Below are 20465 nucleotides of genomic sequence, written 5' to 3' on the forward strand. Positions count from 1 at the left end.
CGAGCAGATTTCAACTGAAGAATTTGCTCATCCTCCACTTCCACAATCATTGCCGACATTTGGAGCAGTTCCACCAGTCAGCGTAACTGAAGTCGAGGAGGCAATAAAACAAATGAAATCGGGGAAAGCAACAGGACCTGACGACATCGCATCTGAGCTCTGGAAAGCAAAGAGCTGGGACCCAACACCGTGGCTCAGTGAATTCTTTAACCGGGTTATTCAGGAAGGAAGAACACCATCTGACTGGCAAGAAAGTACCACTGTTCCAATATGGAAAAAGAAAGGTAGCCCAGCAGAATGTTCAAATTACCGTCCGATCCGGTTACTTTCCCATACCATGAAGATTTTTGAACGCATTCTTGACAACCGTATTCGCGAAATCGTTGAAATAACCGTGAATCAAGCCGGATTTGTCAAGAACTGCGGAACTACTGACGCAATACACACTGCGCGGTTACTCATGGAGAAACACCGTGAGAAGCATCGCCCTCTTTACATTGCCTTTCTGGATCTTGAGAAAGCGTTTGACCGTGTGCCACACGAACTCATCTGGTATGCTTTACGACAACACTTCGTGCCAGAAGAACTCGTGCGCTGGGTTCAATTGCTCTACCACGATCCGAAAAGTAAAGTTCGAAGTATGGCGGGTGTATCAAAACCGCTTCGTGTCTCTGTTGGAGTTCATCAAGGAAGTGCCCTCTCACCACTCCTCTTTGTCCTTGTTATGGACACCGTCACACGGGATATCCAACGTCCAGCGCCCTACACACTGCTTTATGCAGATGATGTTTTTCTAGCATCTGATAGCAAAAATGATCTCGAGCAACTTGTTCAAAAATGGAATGATCGCCTCATGCAACACGGTCTCAGATTGAATTTAAACAAAACTGAATTTTTGACGACCGATCCCCATGAAACAGGCACAATCACTGTCAGCGGCAGTGATCTGCCCAGAACTGAGCGATTTAAATACCTCGGGTCAACGCTATCAGCCAATGGAGAGCTGCGTTATGAAATTGCTTCACGCATTAACGCAACCTGGATGAAGTGGCGTTCCACAACTGGTGTCCTTTGTGATCGACGTATCAACGAACGTCTCAAATCTAAAATTTACCGCAATGTCGTCCGTCCAGTCGCTCTCTATGGTTCTGAGTGTTGGCCGACCATAAAAGACAATGAACGACGTCTTGCGGTAATGGAGACGAAGATGCTACGTTGGACTAGTGGCGTCACACGTTTAGATCACATCCGAAATGAGGATATCCGCGATCGTTATGGGGTTGCACCGATCGTGGAAAAGTTGCGAGAGAGGCGTCTTCGATGGTATGGTCACGCAATTCGTGCAAACGAGAATTCACTTGCCAAGATTGGTCTGAACATCGAAGTCGATGGTAAACGACCAAAAGGCAGACCTAAGCAACGGTGGCTTGATACGCTGGACGGGGATTTGAAAGCCTCGAGATTGCACCCAGATCAGGCATTCGATAGAGCCAAATGGCGAAGCCGATCACGACGAGCCGACCCCGCTTGTGAACGGGACAAAGGCTGAAGAAAAAGAAGAAGCTGAGACGAGACAAGATAACTTTTTCAGTCCCTGACTTCTGGCGCTTTAGAACTTCCACTATCGATTCGTAGCATAAGCAGCATTCCTCTTTTGAGACTGTCCCATGAATTGGCGAATTTAGGGATGGCCAAATTACCCTCCGAGTTGACCATGGTTAACTACGAGGACAGAGTTATCCCAGACCGCGTCAGAATCTGAAATAAAAAAATGATGAACTAACGTGTTTAGTATAAACAAGACGACCATTTCTGTTGCATGTATTTAAAGATCCGAGCCATTCGGAGGTCATGTTTCAATTATCAACACAATTACATCTGCACTAAACTCAACTTATCATCAGCCTAAACAGACTGGCAGCTTTTGTTTAAATTCATATTAAATGCTACGGGAAATATGACAATCATGCTATCTAGAGCCAAAAGGAAAGAAAAAAATATAAAATAGTGTAAAAAAATTGAAGAATAATAGCAAAAAAATAAAAAGGAAAATCAAATTAACTGGCTAATTTCTTATCTTACAGAAACCGAAAGAAGATTTTAAAGTATGTAAGGTACAAGTAATCAGCTTGAAGGAGAAGTGGGGACATGCGCTAGCTTCTTGCGGAGCTCTATAGTCTTCCCCAAAAGTCGGCGTGTCTATTATATCGAAAGAGGATCCGCATTTTTATTAGGTACAATCTCTTTATATTTATATTTAGTTCAACCAAAACTCAAGGTACCCCGACTATACCAGATGTTTAGATCCTACCAACGGATAAGGCTGCGCAGAATAATAATTTATTCCAAAACTATTCGGCTAAATAGGTTGCAGTGAACGAGCAACTACTAAGGCAAGTCTAGACCAGATACCGTTCGTTGTATCGTTGATGATGATGGCTAATTTGTTTACTGCTTAACTTCCGGATGAGGATGTGGATTAGGGTTACTGCTTTGGAGGTTTAACTATGCTGCCGCCCATCAATTTTGAAGTTTCCTGGATGCAATACAACAGATCCACTCTCCAGACGCTCGACAACAACAAGCCTAAGACCCGCTGATTCACTCAACGCACGGCATTTACACAGAAAAAAACGAAGAACACTTTCTCGTGGACTTTCTTGGTAATATGAAAAACTAGCCGAGTCATGTAGGAGCGGCCTCTGAATGAAATGTTGTGACTCTCGGCAGTTCCCTGTCGACGATGACCGGGATAAGGGGAACAGCGGGTTACGCATTCAATTCAAGGTAGCTTTTAAAACTCCCAATATGCTTTCTGACCACTGGTGAGCATTCACACGCTCACTCTTCACTTTTCCAACCTGTCCGCATCAAGCCTGAAACGTGTCCCCCCTCCCCCTCAAATGACCAGTTAATTGTCCAAAATAAAAAGCCAAAATCTGCTAATCCATGTCTTAGATAATGCAACAAAGGTAAGTAGCCCACACAGCAGCCGCAAATTTAGCCGCTTAGTATTGCTACATGCGCCAACAAAAAAAAGAAGGCTTCATTGCAAGTAGTGCGGCACACATTAGGCAGTTTCGTCATCTTATTTATAAAGGAGGGAAGGGAGTTGATACACGATATGTAACGGAAAAGGGAAGAATGCCGGCATTAGAAAATAGAGAAACATGACTGGCATGTAATAAAATTGGCGATATTACAACCCATATTCTGAGCCTTCATTTTAACAAGCAGTTTCTCTGGACAGCTAGCATCCAAGATGCCTGCATTCGACATCCAGACCGCCACCTTGTACAACCTGAAATAGGGTATCCTGGGCATTTAATGCCCATTTCAAAGTTATTCTTTGATCCCAAGATCCGCCCATATTTGACTCGAGACACCGTTTTTCCAAAAAATCTGTGAATTTCTAGATAGGAAAAATGCATATTGTATCCGAAAGGTGAATTTATTGATTTCCAAATTTGGAAAATATTTACACTTCCCCATTTTTGGGAAAGCGTTCACAAGTGATCTTGTTTCTGTTTCGGATAAACAATTTTTAAATAGAAAATTTACTTAATGTCCACCAGTTATTTTACAAAATACTTTATTCGCAACGTCCTCCTTCTCCTTACTCGAAAACGTATTCAAAATATGAGTTATCGAAAGCTTGAACTCGAACAAAACCATCTTCACCTCCCGTTGCATAACTTCTTCCGTCGGGGTGGAAACACAAACTGTTGATTGGGCCAAAATGTCCCTTAAGACGAGCGAACTCTTCCTCGTAGATCAAATGGAAGAACAGCGAATCGAATTTTCCAGCACGAGCCGACGTGGTGGTTACTTCCATAGCGTCCTGTCCACCACCGAGCACTACATGATCCAGGATCGGACTAACCGAGGCGGAGTTCACTGGTCGTTCGGTCTTGTATGTTTTCAAGCACATTAGCGAATCGGAATCGAAGAGCTTGGCCGTGGTGTCCTTTGATGCAGTGACGAACATGGTGCCATCCTTGGAAAGCTGCATGTCATTTATTTGAGAGGTGTGATCGTTGACGGCATTGATTTCTTTGCCAGTGCGCAAATCCCAGAGGGTGATTTGTCCGTTTTCGTGTCCTAGAAGGGAAATTAGTATTTCAGTAAAGCTAAATTCCTCGGTAAATTCTATGAGCTACCAACCTGTGATGATAGTTTCATCTAGTGTCCCCCATTGCATGGCAGTCACCTTCGATTGCAGAACAGGTATCCTCAGGGTAGAGTCTTGGTGCGACAAACTAGCATCAACTGTTCGCACGTCAATGATGAAAATCTCACAGTTCTGCCCCATAGCCCTGTCTGTACTGTACGCGGCCTGATTGCCCGAGTAACTGAAGTTGCAGGTACGCACCGACGAGGCCGTTTTGATAGAAGCAAGTGGAACTCCGTGCTGCACGTCCCATAGTTTGGTTGTCATGTCACCGCTGCCCGTGATCAATTTGGTCGAGGTCCAGTCAACATCCACACACCAAACTGCTCCATTGTGGCCATTGTATGTGCCCAGGCGTTCGCCGTTCAACGAGTACCACACATTGGGCTTTTGATCCTTCGAGGCCGAAAAGAGCAGGTCACCGTCGCGATTATATTTGATTTGCGTTATAGAACGCTCGTGTCCCTGAAGCATCAGCGGTTTCTGCAAAATGGAAAATATTTAAGGTTAGAAAAGTTTTTGTAGAAAATAAGGAGTAACCCGACCGCAAAGAACCAAAAGGACTATAGTTTGGGAGCAGTGAAAATAGGAGAATGTGCATATGCATTTACTAACCATTTTGTTGAATTAGTTTTCGCTGTGGATATGTAAAACTTTGCCGCAGCGACTACACGCAGATCCACCTTAATGTCAAAAAAGACTGTTAGTTGGCAGCCAAATCTTGCCAGCTTAAATAATTGAAATATTTTGACGTCGGGCGAATGCATTTATAATACAGCGGTTAATATTTGGAGGAGCTGGTATTGAAAACAGCGGTTAATATTTTTAGGAGTTTGTGTTGACTGTTTTGCATTTGTGACGATGCGCTATCGGATCCAGAAATACATCTAAACCCGAATTTAAAGTGAAGAAACGAATAGTTTTTTACGAATTGAGTTTCTGTAGTTCTCTTTGAGGAGTAGTGGCTTTTTATTCCAATTGACCATTATCCCTGTCAATTGACGTTTTTGTTCGAGACTTGCGAGTGTTTTGGATAGATCTGCTTGGAGAAGTGAGACGGAGGAGGCTAGTTCTTGTCGTCATTTTCTCCTAATCTTGTAATTAATAGAAATTGCGGGCAGTATTTAAAGTACGCGACAATTACTGAGAAACGAAATACGTTCGTGTAGGGTTTCTCAGCATTTAGATTCGGGGCAGGCGTCCATCCTCGATAAATCCGCACGTCCTATCGCACCAGGCAGTGGGGGAAACTTGCGCACAGTAGTTTCCAGATTGTAAACAATTTTTTATTGATTTGTTTGGCATTGGAAATTTTTCATTGCGGAACTGTGTGCATCGAGCGAGGAGTGCATAGATGTGGACAATGTTAAATCGTTGATACGGTTGCAGTTGTGGCGTTTTGCAATCACGGCATCAGTTTGCGAGACCGCGAAAAGATTTAGGTGGCTTTGTTTGTCCAGAATATCAACAAGGGGCGATAAGAATTGCAATGAGCAGCAATTGGCAATAAGACATGGAATATACGCGTCGTCATCAGCTCCGATAACGTCATTATCGCCTGAAAGCGTCTCGGTATCATTGGCTCCCAAAGCAGCCAGAATTCGTGATATTTCAGCCTTCAGCAATTGCATTTGTGGAGTAATGTGTTTTGTTAGCACGACCGTAGATCTGTCGCGAATTGAATAGAACCGTTCACCCCGTGCATGATATGCCTTTATGCAATTGCGCACATAAGAAAATATCGATAGAAGGCCGTGAAATGCAGAGCTTAGGGGAGTAATGCGATTTGCTTCTTTTGCCACTCAGCTGCAGATTAGAAGACAGAAGTATCCATCTCGCCAGGCGGAGGAGGCGAACGCGTCAACTAGTGATATAACGCAGGCACTCAATTCGCAATTTCCGCAACGCAACAGCGAGCGCAGTAAACATAAAAGGATATTCGTGGTCAGTGCAAGGAACTTAGCAATTCGTGGTTTACAGAGCGAACATTCGGGAACACAATAGAGTTGTTTGCCTATCTGAAAAGTTTGTGTGGACAAATATGCGATAAAAATTAGTGAGAGAGTGAAATTGGACGCACGGCGAGATGGGGGCATCAGTGAGTCAAGTATTTCGGTCCGGCAGTGCTCTCTTATCAAATCGGGACGGGCATAGAGTGTCCAAGGCCACCGAGGACAATATACAGACTATATTTGAAATTTTAAGAGCCAATCCGAAAATCTCTATTCACACATTGGAGGGATTGCTCCTGCAAATACCGAAGGTAGGTAACTTCGAGGAAGCATGTTCTTTCTATCAAGTATAGTCATAGGAAGCTCAGTGAAGCGTTAGGAGTTGTTAAGTGCTAGTAATGAAATGTCTCGTTTGTATTGAACACTCTGTTTCAAAGTTGTTATGTATTTTGTTATCGTAGGGGCAGTTAAAAAAATTCAAATAGGAGTTTTCGATATAGATGCAAATGAAGCTTCCTATAAGCAATTGTAAGTATTTCAGGATAGGATTGATCCTGATTGGTGATCTGAATACCAAAGTGAGCTGTGGATTTCCGAGCAGTTGACCTGCCATTAAGTCAGCTAGGTTACAACTGATCTGCAATGAACATCCAACCAGTTCGAGCACATTGAAGTCAGCAGTAGTCTATGAAGTTTTCGAATGTAAATAATACAGAAGCTATGGTCTGAGGATGTTCACTCACTCTCGCTCGTATGATTCCTCAGTGTTTATTTGCTGGTGGTATAGCTTCGATCACCCAAACTCGACGCGAGCCATTTCCGTGAATGAACTCTCGTCCATCTGTCATGACACAATGAATCTTGAATGACAAAGGAATCTTGAATATCCCCGGTAGAATATTGGTGACCACAACGGTGTAGGTCCTCCCGAACTTGAAGTGTTTTCGGGGGCCCTCAATAGAAATTTCAATGAAAGAAGGAATTATATAGGGATCGTTCCTCACATAAGATTTGTTCTACGTGGGGATGGATTAATAAACATAGGGAGCTGAGAGTTCTCTTGGTCACTGCAAGTGGCAGTAAAAGCAATATACCAGAGTCCTGATGTCATAACAAAGTATGAGAGGCGCAACCCAGTGGTCAAAGCAGCAGAAGCTGGACTAAGTACGATTTCGGTATCGCATTCCAGGTAACTACGAGCCTTTCGGTAGTCTTGTTAAGGACTTTAATGATAGGCGTCTTATCTAAGAGTGGAGTTGGAGAGGTGGAGATGGTCTCACCACATGTGAGGAAGTTTCATTTTTCGTGAATGAAATGACAAGTTATGGTAAATGTGGATATGGACTGCTCCTCCAAAAAAAATCGCTACCATCAATCGTCTCAAGTGAAGTAGACCAGTTCGACAACTTTCCTACGGCTTATGGCTTATTTCCTCTCTAGATCTTCCATATCGACCGCATTCTCCTTTTTCCTTCAGCCTTTGTCCCGTTTACAAGCGGGGTTGGTTCGTCGTGATCGGCTTCGCCATTTAGCTCTATCGAATGCCTGATCTGGGTGCAATCTCGAGACTTTTAAATTCTCTTCCACATATCAAGCCACCGTTGTTTCGGCCTGTCTTTTGGTCGTTTACCATCGACCGCGTTAATACTAGGTATATCAAAAAGTTCGCGGAAGTCTATCTAACCGTCGATATTAGAACTAGGGTTTAGATCGTATTTTAACATCCTATTGCGGAAAATACAATTAAGATGTGTGTGTAATGCGCACGAGACAAGCTTCGATTCGCACGCAGCTTCAGCACAGTTAGATACTAGACAGCTACCTCACTCCCCCTTGCACCTCAAGGGGGGAAATCAGTGCGAGTACACACGATTTCAAATTGTTTTGCCCTTGAGCATGAGCGAGATGTACCGAAAACCCGATCCGCTGTGTTTGACATACCGCCCGGACTTGCCAATGTATTGGTGAGATTGGCAAGTTTTTGCTTATGTATAAGTGAATACGTGAAACAATTTTTTGCTATATGGGTGAGCACGCCGTAGTACCAGAATAGCAAAAGCTCACCGATCTCCCTCTTACCAATACGATTTGACGAAGATTATGCCTTTTCCTTGTTTAGCGTCTCTGATGTGTACAGATAAGCTTCGCCAAGCACATTTGCAAGTGGGGTCATTTTTGTAAGGGTACTGCCTATAGTAGATCTACTGTGGCTTCAGTGTACAATGAAGATTTCAGGTCGATAAAGTTCGCTCCGGGTGGCTCAAGTGGTTAGAGGGTTGTGCTGCCGTAGCGGAAGGTCGCGGTTCAAATCTCACTGGTGGCAGAGGGATTTGTTATCGTGACTAGATGCCGGATACCAGTCGACTCAGCTGTAAATGAGTACCTGTGTAAAGTCAGGGTAATAATCTCGGGCGAGCCCAATGCTGACCACATTGCCTCCTACTGTAGTGTACCGTTACGGTCTTGAATGAAGTGCTCTAACACACTTCAAGGCCCTGATCCAATATGCGATTATTATTATTGAAGTTCGCTCCACTTTGGCAAGGTTCATCTAATGACAGGTTACGCCATTTGTAATTTGGCAGTGCTATTCGTTTTCGACAATTACTTTTGATTGTAATTAATTTGAATGAAACAACAATGCAGATGATATTAATAATTAGCGAGCGAGTTCGTGAGCAGTAGTCAGCTAAAAAGTGTTAGCGACAGTGTATTGTGAGGCTAGAAAGAAATAAATTAAGATTATTTATCGTAACTTTTTGCACCAGTTGGACATGAAAATTCATGAGAAAAAGCCTCAATTGCAGAAGAGTAGTAATAAAATAATTTCGCATTAACACAATGCACCTCCTCACAAAGCTCACAAGACCATAGCTAAAGCACGGAATTAAAGTTAGAATTGTTGCAACACCTACCCTATTCCACATATTTAGCTGCTTCGAACTGCAGAATTTTCCCAGATCCCACATTTTAAAAAAAATTTAAGTGGATATCGATTTTCATCAAATGAGTTCGCGCCAGAAGAACTCGTGCGCTGGGTTCAATTGCTCTACCACGATCCGAAAAGTAAAGTTCGAAGTATGGCGGGTGTATCAAAACCGCTTCGTGTCTCTGTTGGAGTTCATCAAGGAAGTGCCCTCTCACCTCTCCTCTTTGTCCTTGTTATGGACACCGTCACACGGGATATCCAACGTCCAGCGCCCTACACACTTCTTTATGCAGATGATGTTTTCCTAGCATCTGATAGCAAAAATGATCTCGAGCAACTTGTTCAAAAATGGAATGATCGCCTCATGCAACACGGTCTCAGATTGAATTTAAACAAAACTGAATTTTTGACGACCGATCCCCATGAAACAGGCACAATCACTGTCAACGGCAGTGATCTGCCCAGAACTGAGCGATTTAAATACCTCGGGTCAACGCTATCAGCCAATGGAGAACTGCGTTATGAAATTGCTTCACGCATTAACGCAACCTGGATGAAGTGGCGTTCCACAACTGGTATCCTTTGTGATCGACGTATAAACGAACGTCTCAAATCTAAAATTTACCGCAATGTCGTCCGTCCAGTCGCTCTCTATGGTTCTGAGTGTTGGCCGACCATAAAAGACAATGAACGGCGTCTTGCGGTAATGGAGACGAAGATGCTACGTTGGACTAGTGGCGTCACACGTTTAGATCACATCCGAAATGAGGATATCCGCGATCGTTATGGGGTTGCACCGATCGTGAAAAAGTTGCGAGAGAGGCGTCTTCGATGGTATGGTCACGCAATTCGTGCAAACGAGAATTCACTTGTAAAGATTGGTCTGAACATCGAAGTCGATGGTAAACGACCAAAAGGCAGACCTAAGCAACGGTGGCTTGATACGCTGGATGGGGATTTGAAAGCCTTGAGATTGCACCCAGATCAGGCATTCGATAGAGCCAAATGGCGAAGCCGATCACGACGAGCCGACCCCGCTTGTGGACGGGACAAAGGCTGAAGAAAAAGAAGATCAAATGAAGAGGTAGAAGCTGCTATAGACGGGTATTTTACAGAAAATCACTACAGGGATGGAATCCTTGAATTAGAGAAGCGTTGGAATAAGTGTGTAGAAGCTAAAGCAACTTTTACAACTATAAATCAGCTTTCTCATCTCCATTCCGCCAACTTTTTGATATATCCAGTACGCTTCGAATCATTGTGACACAGTGTGCGGGGTTTAAATTTCCACTCCACCTTTTTTCCATCAATTTTAAGAAGACGTTCAACAAGGTCAGTAGGGATTTTATCGGGAATGCTTTACGCAGCTGATCTCAAGTAACTCGTCCACAAGTGAGGTGATTGTTCAGCACCGTGGTCTACGACTGAATCTGAAAACAGAATTTTTGACAACCGACTTCAATGAAACAGGCCAATGTTAGCTAAAGCGATATGTCGAGAAAGCGATTATGTATCTTAGATCGATGCTATTAGCCTTTTTTTGTGAGGCGATTTGGAAGGGCCCATACTTTCGTTATGCTTAAGACATTTGTCTGCTCTTCCTCCGAGCCACTGACTTTGGTCAAATGGTTCTGGGGAAAGAAGTCGAGGAGAATCTGACTAAAGATAAATACTAACAATTAAAGTTGCTAATCTGACGGATCATCGCACCCTTCCTATTTGTATTAATGAGCGAAATGTTGAGGGCGTCGAACAGTTTGAATATCTACGTAGTGAATGGTGCGAACCACTTGCGTGTTGAATGCGCGCCATCGCGAATCGTGTTGATCATAACTTCGAAAAACAATTTTTGACATCGAAAATTGTTTTTCCTAGTCAGTGTAGAAAATAAGTTAAGCCAAGTCAAGGAAAGCAAGAAGCCAGTTTTTAGGGAAGAAAATGGAGTTCAGTTTAACTTTAAGCTGTTCCAAGTTAATGTTTTCTCTGTGTTGCTAGGGAACTACACATGCACTATTGTTACTCGAAGGATCCAAACTTTCTCCGTTGTACAAACATCTGGCAAATCATTATATTGGTCAATCTACGTGGGAAAAAATACAAGGCAAAAAACCTAAAATTGTACGGGCCCAGCAGAGACAGTTACTTTGATAAGCCAAAAAAAATAGTAGCTTGAAGCTCATGCCATGCAAACATTCAATTCAAAAATTTGGTATTAGCGAGTTATTGTCGACGATATGATTTTTTCATTTAGTTCCGCTTAACCTAGCGTTCTCAATTATTTTTCAAAGATGTTAATTTTTGGTTCTAGTGTAAATGTAATTACTAAAAACTACCACAAACTTTACTTTATAAAATAATATCCCGATTCACATATTAAAAAGGAAACTTCTAATATCACTAATGTCTATATACGGCTCATTTCAGCACCTGAGGTCAGTATGTCCCGTAGACAACGTTTCGAAGTGTGTCGCAAATGTAAAAATATATATATATTTTTACATTTGCGACACACTCGTATAAACGAGTTATTTTTTTTTGTTAGAGGATTAATAAGCAAAGGAGCTGAAGCAAAAATTAATGTTCTTTCAAAAATAAAAAGTAAATGGATGAATGCAATGCCAGCGAGGCTTTTGAATACCTTCTTCACATTTTTGTGTAGATCTTGGGATCATACGCTGCTTGATCTAGCTAGTAATTCAGTACAACAAATCAAAAATGTGAAGTGTTCAAACATCTTGAAAACAAGTTAAATGTTGGCATTTGCCGCGGAAGTTACTATTGGGGATTCGAGAAACGAAAATCTTGCATTTGATACCCCAGATGGTTTGTTTTACACAGAGCCCTAAAAATGGAGTGTAAAGTAGCAGTGGGCAAAGTACAAAATAAAAAACACAAAATTAACGATTAATTGTAAGTTTAAAAAGGAAACCAAACCGAGCTGCGGAAAAGGGGGAAAAGTGCAAGCTTTTCCGAGAGTTTAGGGGGAACTGAAGTAGATTCCCAGAATCCGACAACAATGGCAGCAGGTGTGGTTGATGTGTTATACCCCGCAAAGAGGATTATGACAACCGCAGTGGGAGCTGGTTGTTTATTTTGAATTATCTCCTGTATTTCCAACTAATAGTAGTCGGGTAACGCCCTCTCTCATTTACTATGAGGGAATTCAGTATGAATACTTTCATGGTTAGATAGATAGCAGATAGGTCAGATTGAGATTTACTGAGAATGGGCACCAAATGTTGAATGATATATAACAAAGTTGTGTCTAGATTATGACAAGTTAGAGGGTACTAAGACACAAAATGCCTGGTTTATGATGAATTATCGTTACGATGTCCGGGCGGTTTAGTGATTAGAGCGCTAGGCTGTCGTAGCGAATTGTCGCAGTTCAAATCTCGCTGGTGCTAGAAGGATTTGTATCGTAATTGGATGTTTGACATCAGGGGGGTTCTTAGGCACTGGTGGTCGGGATTGAGCGAGGGATTTAGAGTAAAGCGCAGTTCAACTCGATTTGGGTCTGTGCAAGGACAGTGACCAAAGGCGGGAGAGGCAATGCTGCTCACATTGTCTTCTACACTGCACCGTAGTCCTATGGTTTTTCTTAAGCCGTTTTGTGTCTAGCATAATGGTTAGAGGGCTTAGCTCTAAGCTGGGGTGTCGTAGCGGAAGGGCGCGGTTTAAATCTCACTGGTGGCAGAGGGATTTGTTATTGTGACTCGATGTCGGATACCAGTCGATTCAGTTGTGAATGAGAAACTGAGTCAAATCAGGGTAATAATCCCGGGCGAGTGCAATGCTGACCACAATGCCTCCTACAGTGTACTATAGTGTACCGTTACGGTCTTGAATGAACTGCTCTGATCCAATATAGATTGTTGCGCCAATGATTATTATTAATATTATTTATATTACTTTCATTGGCAATGATTTTGTATAATTGTGCGAATTGCATTCTGGGTTTTTACTAATCATGTTCTTGAGCTCTACTGAAATAAGACCTGAAAAGCTGCATATATAATACATACACCTACTACAGCTAACATGATCGTTTCTTAGGTGGTTTGATAGTGCAAATCCTGAACGACTCATCAAAGAATGAGGTCGAATTAAGTTGTTACCTTCTAATTATTATCGACCTCAGTTTTAGATTTTTGGCATTAGCGGAAATGTGGCTATTATGTATTCACACATCATGAATTGAAAGCCTCCTTGGTAATGAGCCCTTTATCCCCACGACTTCTGCATTGAATGAATTGATTAATAGCTTTTTGCATGCTTTCATGAAGTTTAAATACATGATCAAGACCACAGACTAAATCTGGGTCAGAAATATTACCAAAATTTCTATCTGGCTTTGCTAGTCTCTTTTGCGGGTCCGCGACGAAACCCCCGGTTCGAGAGAATCACTCCTTTGCCTTTCTCGTTAAGTCTAATCATATTTCTAACTACGTGCAATTTGCATAGTTGTGCGCCTGTTTTTTTGCAGAGCGAAGAGAGCAAGGCCTTATAATGTTGTATCGCCTTCCTACCTTTTGGTTCAGCTTTTGTATTATAGTTTGCCTATGTATATTGTCCTTAGACTAATCTACTTGTTTTTTTTTCAGAATGAAAATATTCTCGCAGTACATGACGAATCTGGCTACAACATATTACAAAAAAGTGTAGGTCTAAATCATGTGGACTTGGCCCGTTGGTTACTGCAGCGACATCGTCCTGATGTGAATCGTAGTGCTTGCTCCCTGCCCCTTCACATAGCATGTCTTAAAGGCTACGAGGAATGTGTTGAGTTGCTTCTTAAGCATGGAGCCCGTATCGATTCCGAAGCACGAATGTGCTTTCCAGGACCACATTGTCCAAATTGCGAGGAGAGTGGCAAATATCGCGGATCACAGGAAGATGTAGGTGTATATGAACGACTTTATACGAAATTACAAAATGCAGTTTGCTACGCGATCGATGGCGATCAGATAAATGTCCTGAACATATTATCACAAAAAATGGAGGATCCGTGGGTAAGATTATTTAATGTAAGTTCAATGTTTTTCTACTGTTGTTATTAATGTATTTATTGGGCGTATTTATAGGTTCCTTTTCGTGCTAAGAAGCCTTTGCTACACTTAGCGTGCGAACGTGGTGCTTGGAAATGTGTTCAGCAATTAGTTATAACGCGTTCAGATGAAATTAATACAATTAAAGACGAATATTATCCAATACATCAGGCGGTTTTGCATGATGGTCGGTTTCTAGATCTGTTGATACAGCATGGTGCTAGTACAACGGTTCGAACGTGCACTCAACAGATGACGCTGTTACATGTTGGTATGTTATAATTGTCCAACATGGATGTTGTTGGTTTGCATGTTCGATTCAAAGTGTTGTTTCGTTATGGGTTCAATATCCTGAGATTGTTATTTGATTATTTAATCTTTGAGTTGGTTGAGTTCTTCATAAAGTCAGTTGAGTTTCCTAATAAGAGCATGTGTAAAAATCCTCTGTATTCTATGATGACTGTTTTTTTCCAAAAGGATAAGTTGCTTCAAACAGGAAATGCAAAATTTAGTTCACTCTCTGTTTTTGTTTGGCTTTGAAGCGAGCAGATATGTCTACTTTGCTCGCTTGTGTGTGGACGTTTATACTTGGTTTCGTTTGTAATGAAAATTAAGAATTGTATTGATCGCTAATGGGTCAACTATTTCACAGTAATAATCGCAGCGAGGAAATCTGCGGAGGATACATTAAATACTTTACGAGTTTTATTAGATAAAGGTTGTAAGGAATTAATAAATGAACCAGACACTTTAGGGAATACACCGCTGCACGCTTTAATTGTACGGTACACCCTGGAAGAGGCTAGGTATGATCAAATATTTTTGTGATTTATTTGTTCTACGTAATGCTACTATATAGAGAGTAAACGGTGAGGAAGATTTGCCTTCCATGCTGTAAGAGTTTTTCGGTTTTTATGTTGAAGCAATTTGGAAAGACAGCATGAAGCGTTCTTTTCTGTTATTAGGTTTGGATACGATAAATGGACCAAATGGGATGCGTTGCATCTGGTTCGCTTTTTACTACAAAACGGCGCAAAATCTTCTATAAATCAGTCGGGAAATAGCGCTCTGGCATGTATATTTCGTCATGTACGCGATTGGGAGGTTTCTTTCGAAATGTTGAATATGCTGATCAAAGAGGAGGGTGAGTTCTGTAAGGTTTGAATAATTATTCAAAAGATTCAAGATATAATATTACATTGTTTAGGTGATCCTAACATAGTTGGCCGTGACGGGTCTGTGCCAATAATGGTTTGTCTGGTCCCTCTCATAAATAAAGACCAACTACATCATTTCACACATTCAATGAAGGTAGGTTTGTCAAATCGTCCTATTTGAATTAAATATACATTCTCATTACGCACGTTTCAGGTCTGCTATTTGAATTGCATACGAATTTTGCTGCAACATGGCGCGAACCCGAACTGTGCATATCGCTCTACTTTGACACCGCTGCATGTTTTAGTTTTCACAGTTAGCGAGAACTTCACGTTGAATTGCGAAAGCGTGAAACGTGTAAATTTCGACTTTATTAAAAATATTTTGCTGCTTCTCCTTCAACACGGATTAGATTGCAATCAATCAAATCTGCATATACTGCAGGCGGTCGTTGAAATGGTTCAGACTGTTCGTACATTTCCTGATGTGCAATGCATTTACGAATTGGCTCTGACTCTCATACAATACGGTGCCGATCCGAATATTGCTTTAAGCTGTAAGACAACACAAGGTACTGCAATATTTTCCAATGAAATAGCAAATTTCGGTGAAAATATGGCTGGGCCTGGTCCAGCACGACCTGGAGGATTTAGAAATTCATTTCGGACGAATTCAAGATATATACTTTTTTACTATATTATATTATTAACTAAGAAAGAATCTCTGCTTACCGATCCAGAGCGCACATATATGCGGATTATTTGCCTTTTCTATTTTTCGATGCAACACGAACAATTGTACAATTGCTTAAAATCATTACACAATTTCTACGTAGCTCGAGTACCAAATAGACAAACTGAAGGACTAATCTCAATTATCACGGCGCTATATAAAAGGCCAAGAAGTCTCAAGCAGTTGTGTCGTGTTGCAATATTTGAAAATTTAAATAGGAAATTAGCAGAGAACGTTAACAAACTCGATTTGCCGGGTCCTCTTAAAGAGTATATGCTAAATTTTGAACCATAAGTCATAGCAAACGAAGATGCTTTTGCTAGTTTTAATACGATTCTTCAGCTGAACACTCTTTTGTCACTTCATAAAAACTTTTGAAACTCGATAAGTATTTGTACAGATTTGTGTTGCAATCAATGAAATGATGAAAGTGCTGTTTGTCAATAGGTTTGGATCAAATGAATGCATTTACAGTTTACTTCGGAACGCTTTCCCAAACGCGATGTGATAATTTAGCAAACGCCTGACCGTGAAATCGTTGAAGATGTGTAGAGTTCGGACTTTTGAGAATTTTTTGTTGGGTCTGGAAAGATTTTGCAAAGTTTTTTGGTAGAAAATTTGTGTTTGTTCTCTTCTGATATGGTATGTGGTACAAAAGCACTCAACTGCAAAGCGGACACTAGTGCAAGTACTGTTAAAAGAACGGTTAACTCGCATATCAGCAAATTGTTTCGACTAGAGGTACACAGGACCGATCGTCATGTTGCAAATGGACAAATCGCGTAAATAAATGATAGAACCGCTATTATTTTTATGCAAAATTGCACTTTCATTTGTAGAGATATTGAAATTGGTTGGTCGTACACACAATGCAAGCCTGTTATTAAATTTATCTATCTACTTTTAACATAGAAAAGAGCAACGGAAACCATTTCAATATTAAATTGGCTTTCCGCCGCTTTTGATAACGTAGTTGATGGGATACTGAAAACAAGATTCTTCATTCTTCCTCATCCAATTTTGTCTCTATCCTTGACACTCATTTTCACCTTTTCAACGCTACTGAAATTGGAATAATCGTCATAAATCTCCCAAATCATGACGCCTAATAAATTTTCTATTGGATTTTTGTCAGGGGAACCTGAAGGCTAATGCTTTATTTCCGGGAAGTCGATTTTTTGTAGACATAGGAGTATGAACTGCCATGTTATCACGTGTGAAAATTTGTTTAATCGCTTGAAATTACGTACGAAAAATTTACGCGCCAAATTTCCAGATAGCCATTAGGAATTGAGTCGGGTATCAATATGCGCCAGTGTTGACTTGCCAAATTGCGCGATCCTCCGCCGCAAAAAGGATGGAACTCTCCTTGAGCCAATAACTGGAAAAATTATGTCAACGATCAAAGTAAAACTTTTCCTTTCATCGGATCAGACTGTCTAGGTATTAGAAGTTAAAATTCGAATGGTAAATTTGAGGAGTCGTTTTGCCTTATTCCATTTGTGCATCTACGTCCTATGGTAATCCGCAATACTGGTTGGCATTTCGCAACATTGGTGCTCAATAAAATGGCGCAATTTCGGTGACTCTTGGATAGAATTCAAAACGGTCACATGCCTCTGCGTCATCTCTTTGTTGGATTTCGCCTACAATTAAAAATTATCTGATTTTCGTGGTCGCTAAAGATTTGCGGGTCTCAAGAAACTTTTTGCGTGCACAAAACTTTGATTTAGTCAAAAGTCTCGCGATAATACCATGGCTTTCAACTTCATAATTAGTCCCGCTTCACGCGCTTTTTCGTCCCAAAATGTACCATAAATGCACTAAAACTACGCAAATGATCGGAAACACCTAAGACTTTGCTGTGGTTCTATCATTTACAAACGATTAAAAAATCAAATATTTGAAGTAAATGAACTACTGCAGGTGATATCATAACCAGATATCAAAATTTTTGTTTAAAAAGGTCATTTTAAAGTATTTGAACGTTTCTCACAGTAGTTAGATACAATATTTGGTAACAACTTTATCCTTCACCCTACTGTGATCAGGGTCGTAGGGAGAAAAGGCCATGAGGGTTATGTGTGCTCCCCCCATTGCATAATCAAATGAATTTTGTTACAGTTTCTCCATTTGCCAAGTTAATAGGGATCTAATTGTCACAGTGAAGGTCATCTTTGTCAGTGATTCACGGCCACAAAGGTTTTAGGGGATTCTAAAGCAGTGGACCGTGGTCCGTGCAGGATCTCCCATCCAAGTGACAGTGTGCCCCGTTACCATTGACGAATCAATTATGGGTTCAGAAACAGTCTCTTAGTTAAGTTCGAAATCAGCCGTTCCGCACGACTTGCATATCACTCTCTTTGCAGCTTTTCAATGTTTTGTTCAAACTATTGTCCTAAATTGCCCAAGAAAAAATGAAGCAAAGGCGTGTAATGTGTGGAGCTTGTACTACGGGATCCCGACAAGCTAACGATGGTCCACGGATACGGCTTACGATAGCTCCCGTCAAAGCGAGGGGCAGGCTGTTGTCTATGATGCAAGCGGTATCGATAAAAAGCTTGTAGAATTCAAACAAGGAAAGGTGATGCCTCCTCTTGCATATTTTTGTGCTAAAATATTGAGAGTTCTAACAAAAAACCGTGCTGTTGTGTAAATATGATGTGTAGGTGATTGAAAGAAAGCGGACAAAGAGAAAACAAATGAGGTTTATTCCGATACAAGAAGAAAAACAGAAAAGGAAAGACCAAAAGCTAGAGTCTGATCTTAGCCTCCAGTCACTTTCGGAAAAGTGGTTCATCAAGGAATTCACATTCTTCAACCAGTTATACTTAGGCCTGTGTTTTGTGTAATTTTTGCACAAGAAGATAAAGTAGTCACTTGTTTCCCTCACCCCATAGCAGTCGTAGTCCAATATCTGGCCTGTTTAAATATGATTTGCTATTGCAGTAATTTGTAGCTAATCTGTTCAGTCTTTGCATCCGCTGAGCTTAAAACGAGGTTGTAGAACCAGGGCTTGAACCGGAAGACGAATGAACCTGGCGCATACCGAAGCCGGTATGGCTACCTCTTTGGCCTTTCTCATTTCATTGTGTGCCCGAAGAGGTAGATAATTTGCAGGGGTCTTGTTGATAAGGGCTCTAATAGTAGGAAGTGAATTATGATGATGACGATTCTTAATATTCTTTCTCTGGTTAGTTGGATGGTCCGACAGATGGCGAACAGTTCTGCCGATAGAATTGATTTTGATGATGTTGATTCCATCTTTTTTTCAAGGTATTTCGCCATAATTAATTAAAAACATAGTGGAGTCTTAAAGATTCTTCATACCGACTCCAATTGAGTTCAGTCGCAAAATTGTTAACTCCCGCAGCCTTCTTGACTTGATTCGTAATAGACTTGACCTGTTCGTTAAACCGCCAGTTTGTCGTTATTTTCTTTGTCCATGATAGTGATTGACTTCTTTTAAATAATCCGACTGTCTTCTCGAGAAGACAGTGGTGTTTGAAAAGAGTTCGTGACGGTTTCGTACAGGGCAGAGGCAAGCCATCAGACGGTGCCTTGCCTCTGCCCTGGTGCAGTGTGACTGAAAGAGGATACAGGTGGTAAACGCTCCTTTATGTATAATCGCAAACACGACTAGAAGGCGAATTATATCCAAGTGAAATCCGCCGTATATTCAAACCCAAACTAGGCCGAAGCGAAATTATTTTTGTTTCAGGGTTGGGGAAATACTACAAGGCAGCACAATTGCCTCTCTCGCAATCGATCGTGGAAAAGTTGCGAGAGAGGCGTCTTCGATGGTATTGGTCTGAACATCGAAGTCGATGATAAACGACCAAAAGGCAGGCCTAAACAACGGTGGCTTGATAGGCTGGATGGGGATTTAAAAGCCTCGAGATTGCACTCAGATCAGGCATTCGATAGAGCCAAGTGGCGAAACCGATCACGACGAGCCGACCCCGCTTGTGAACGGAATAAAGGCTAAAGAAAAAGAAGAAGAATGTACATCTTGAGCTGCTGACGAATAAACCAATTCTGGGTGTTTTCCTTGGTGTTGTTCAAGGTTTCGACGTATAGGAACAGCGTGTAAGAATTGAAAAGGACCAGATTCAGCACGCAACTGTGGCACAGAGCTGATGTCCCCAGAACTTGTTGCCATTTATCATAAGTAAGACTCCGTAACCTTATAATGATAGCAGAGGAAATGTTCCTTCAGCCCATACAGCCATCTGAGAAGGACAGATGCAACCTCTCACAGGCTTTCTTTTTCTTTTAGCCCAGGGCTGTTTATTTCAGAGTTATTCACTCGGAATCTCATATCCTGTCAACAAGATGACGATTCGGCACAATATACATTCATTATGTCCGGAAGGCGGTGGTGTTCGAATAACACACGGTTAGGCCGTTTTGTGGATATTCTTCCTCGGAAACCAGGTATTTCAACGATCATTTCTCGTGACGCTGCTAATCAG

At 41.4% G+C, this 20465-nt stretch overlaps 2 protein-coding genes across 5 annotated transcripts; one reads left to right on the top strand and one right to left on the bottom strand.

Annotated features, from left to right (window-relative positions):
- Nucleotides 1-3435: 3435 nt before the first annotated feature.
- Nucleotides 3436-4938, bottom strand: LOC119649396 (eukaryotic translation initiation factor 3 subunit I). The gene is made up of 3 exons (XM_038051521.1): nucleotides 4787-4938; nucleotides 4165-4654; nucleotides 3436-4101 (listed from the first exon to the last, which is right to left on the bottom strand). The coding sequence occupies exons 1-3, from the start codon at nucleotides 4787-4789 to the stop codon at nucleotides 3617-3619; spliced, it is 978 nt and encodes a 325-aa protein (XP_037907449.1). The 5' UTR covers nucleotides 4790-4938; the 3' UTR covers nucleotides 3436-3616.
- Nucleotides 4939-5038: 100 nt separating this feature from the next.
- On the top strand, nucleotides 5039-19864 carry LOC119649395 (ankyrin-3). Of its 4 annotated transcripts, none has more exons than XM_038051517.1 (7): nucleotides 5039-6434; nucleotides 13657-14079; nucleotides 14137-14371; nucleotides 14753-14906; nucleotides 15066-15253; nucleotides 15308-15411; nucleotides 15472-19864. In XM_038051517.1, exons 1-7 carry the CDS (start codon nucleotides 6258-6260, stop codon nucleotides 16282-16284), a joined length of 2094 nt encoding a protein of 697 aa, XP_037907445.1. In that variant the 5' UTR covers nucleotides 5039-6257; the 3' UTR covers nucleotides 16285-19864. The 4 variants fall into 4 exon arrangements, with proteins under 4 accessions (XP_037907445.1, XP_037907446.1, XP_037907447.1 ...); XM_038051518.1 differs by having other exon boundaries at nucleotides 15066-15244; XM_038051519.1 differs by having other exon boundaries at nucleotides 13657-14064.
- The last annotated feature ends 601 nt before the right edge of the window (nucleotides 19865-20465 follow it).

Source organism: Hermetia illucens, chromosome 2 (genome assembly GCF_905115235.1).
Source record: "Hermetia illucens chromosome 2, iHerIll2.2.curated.20191125, whole genome shotgun sequence".
Taxonomy (NCBI): Eukaryota; Metazoa; Arthropoda; class Insecta; order Diptera; family Stratiomyidae; genus Hermetia; species Hermetia illucens.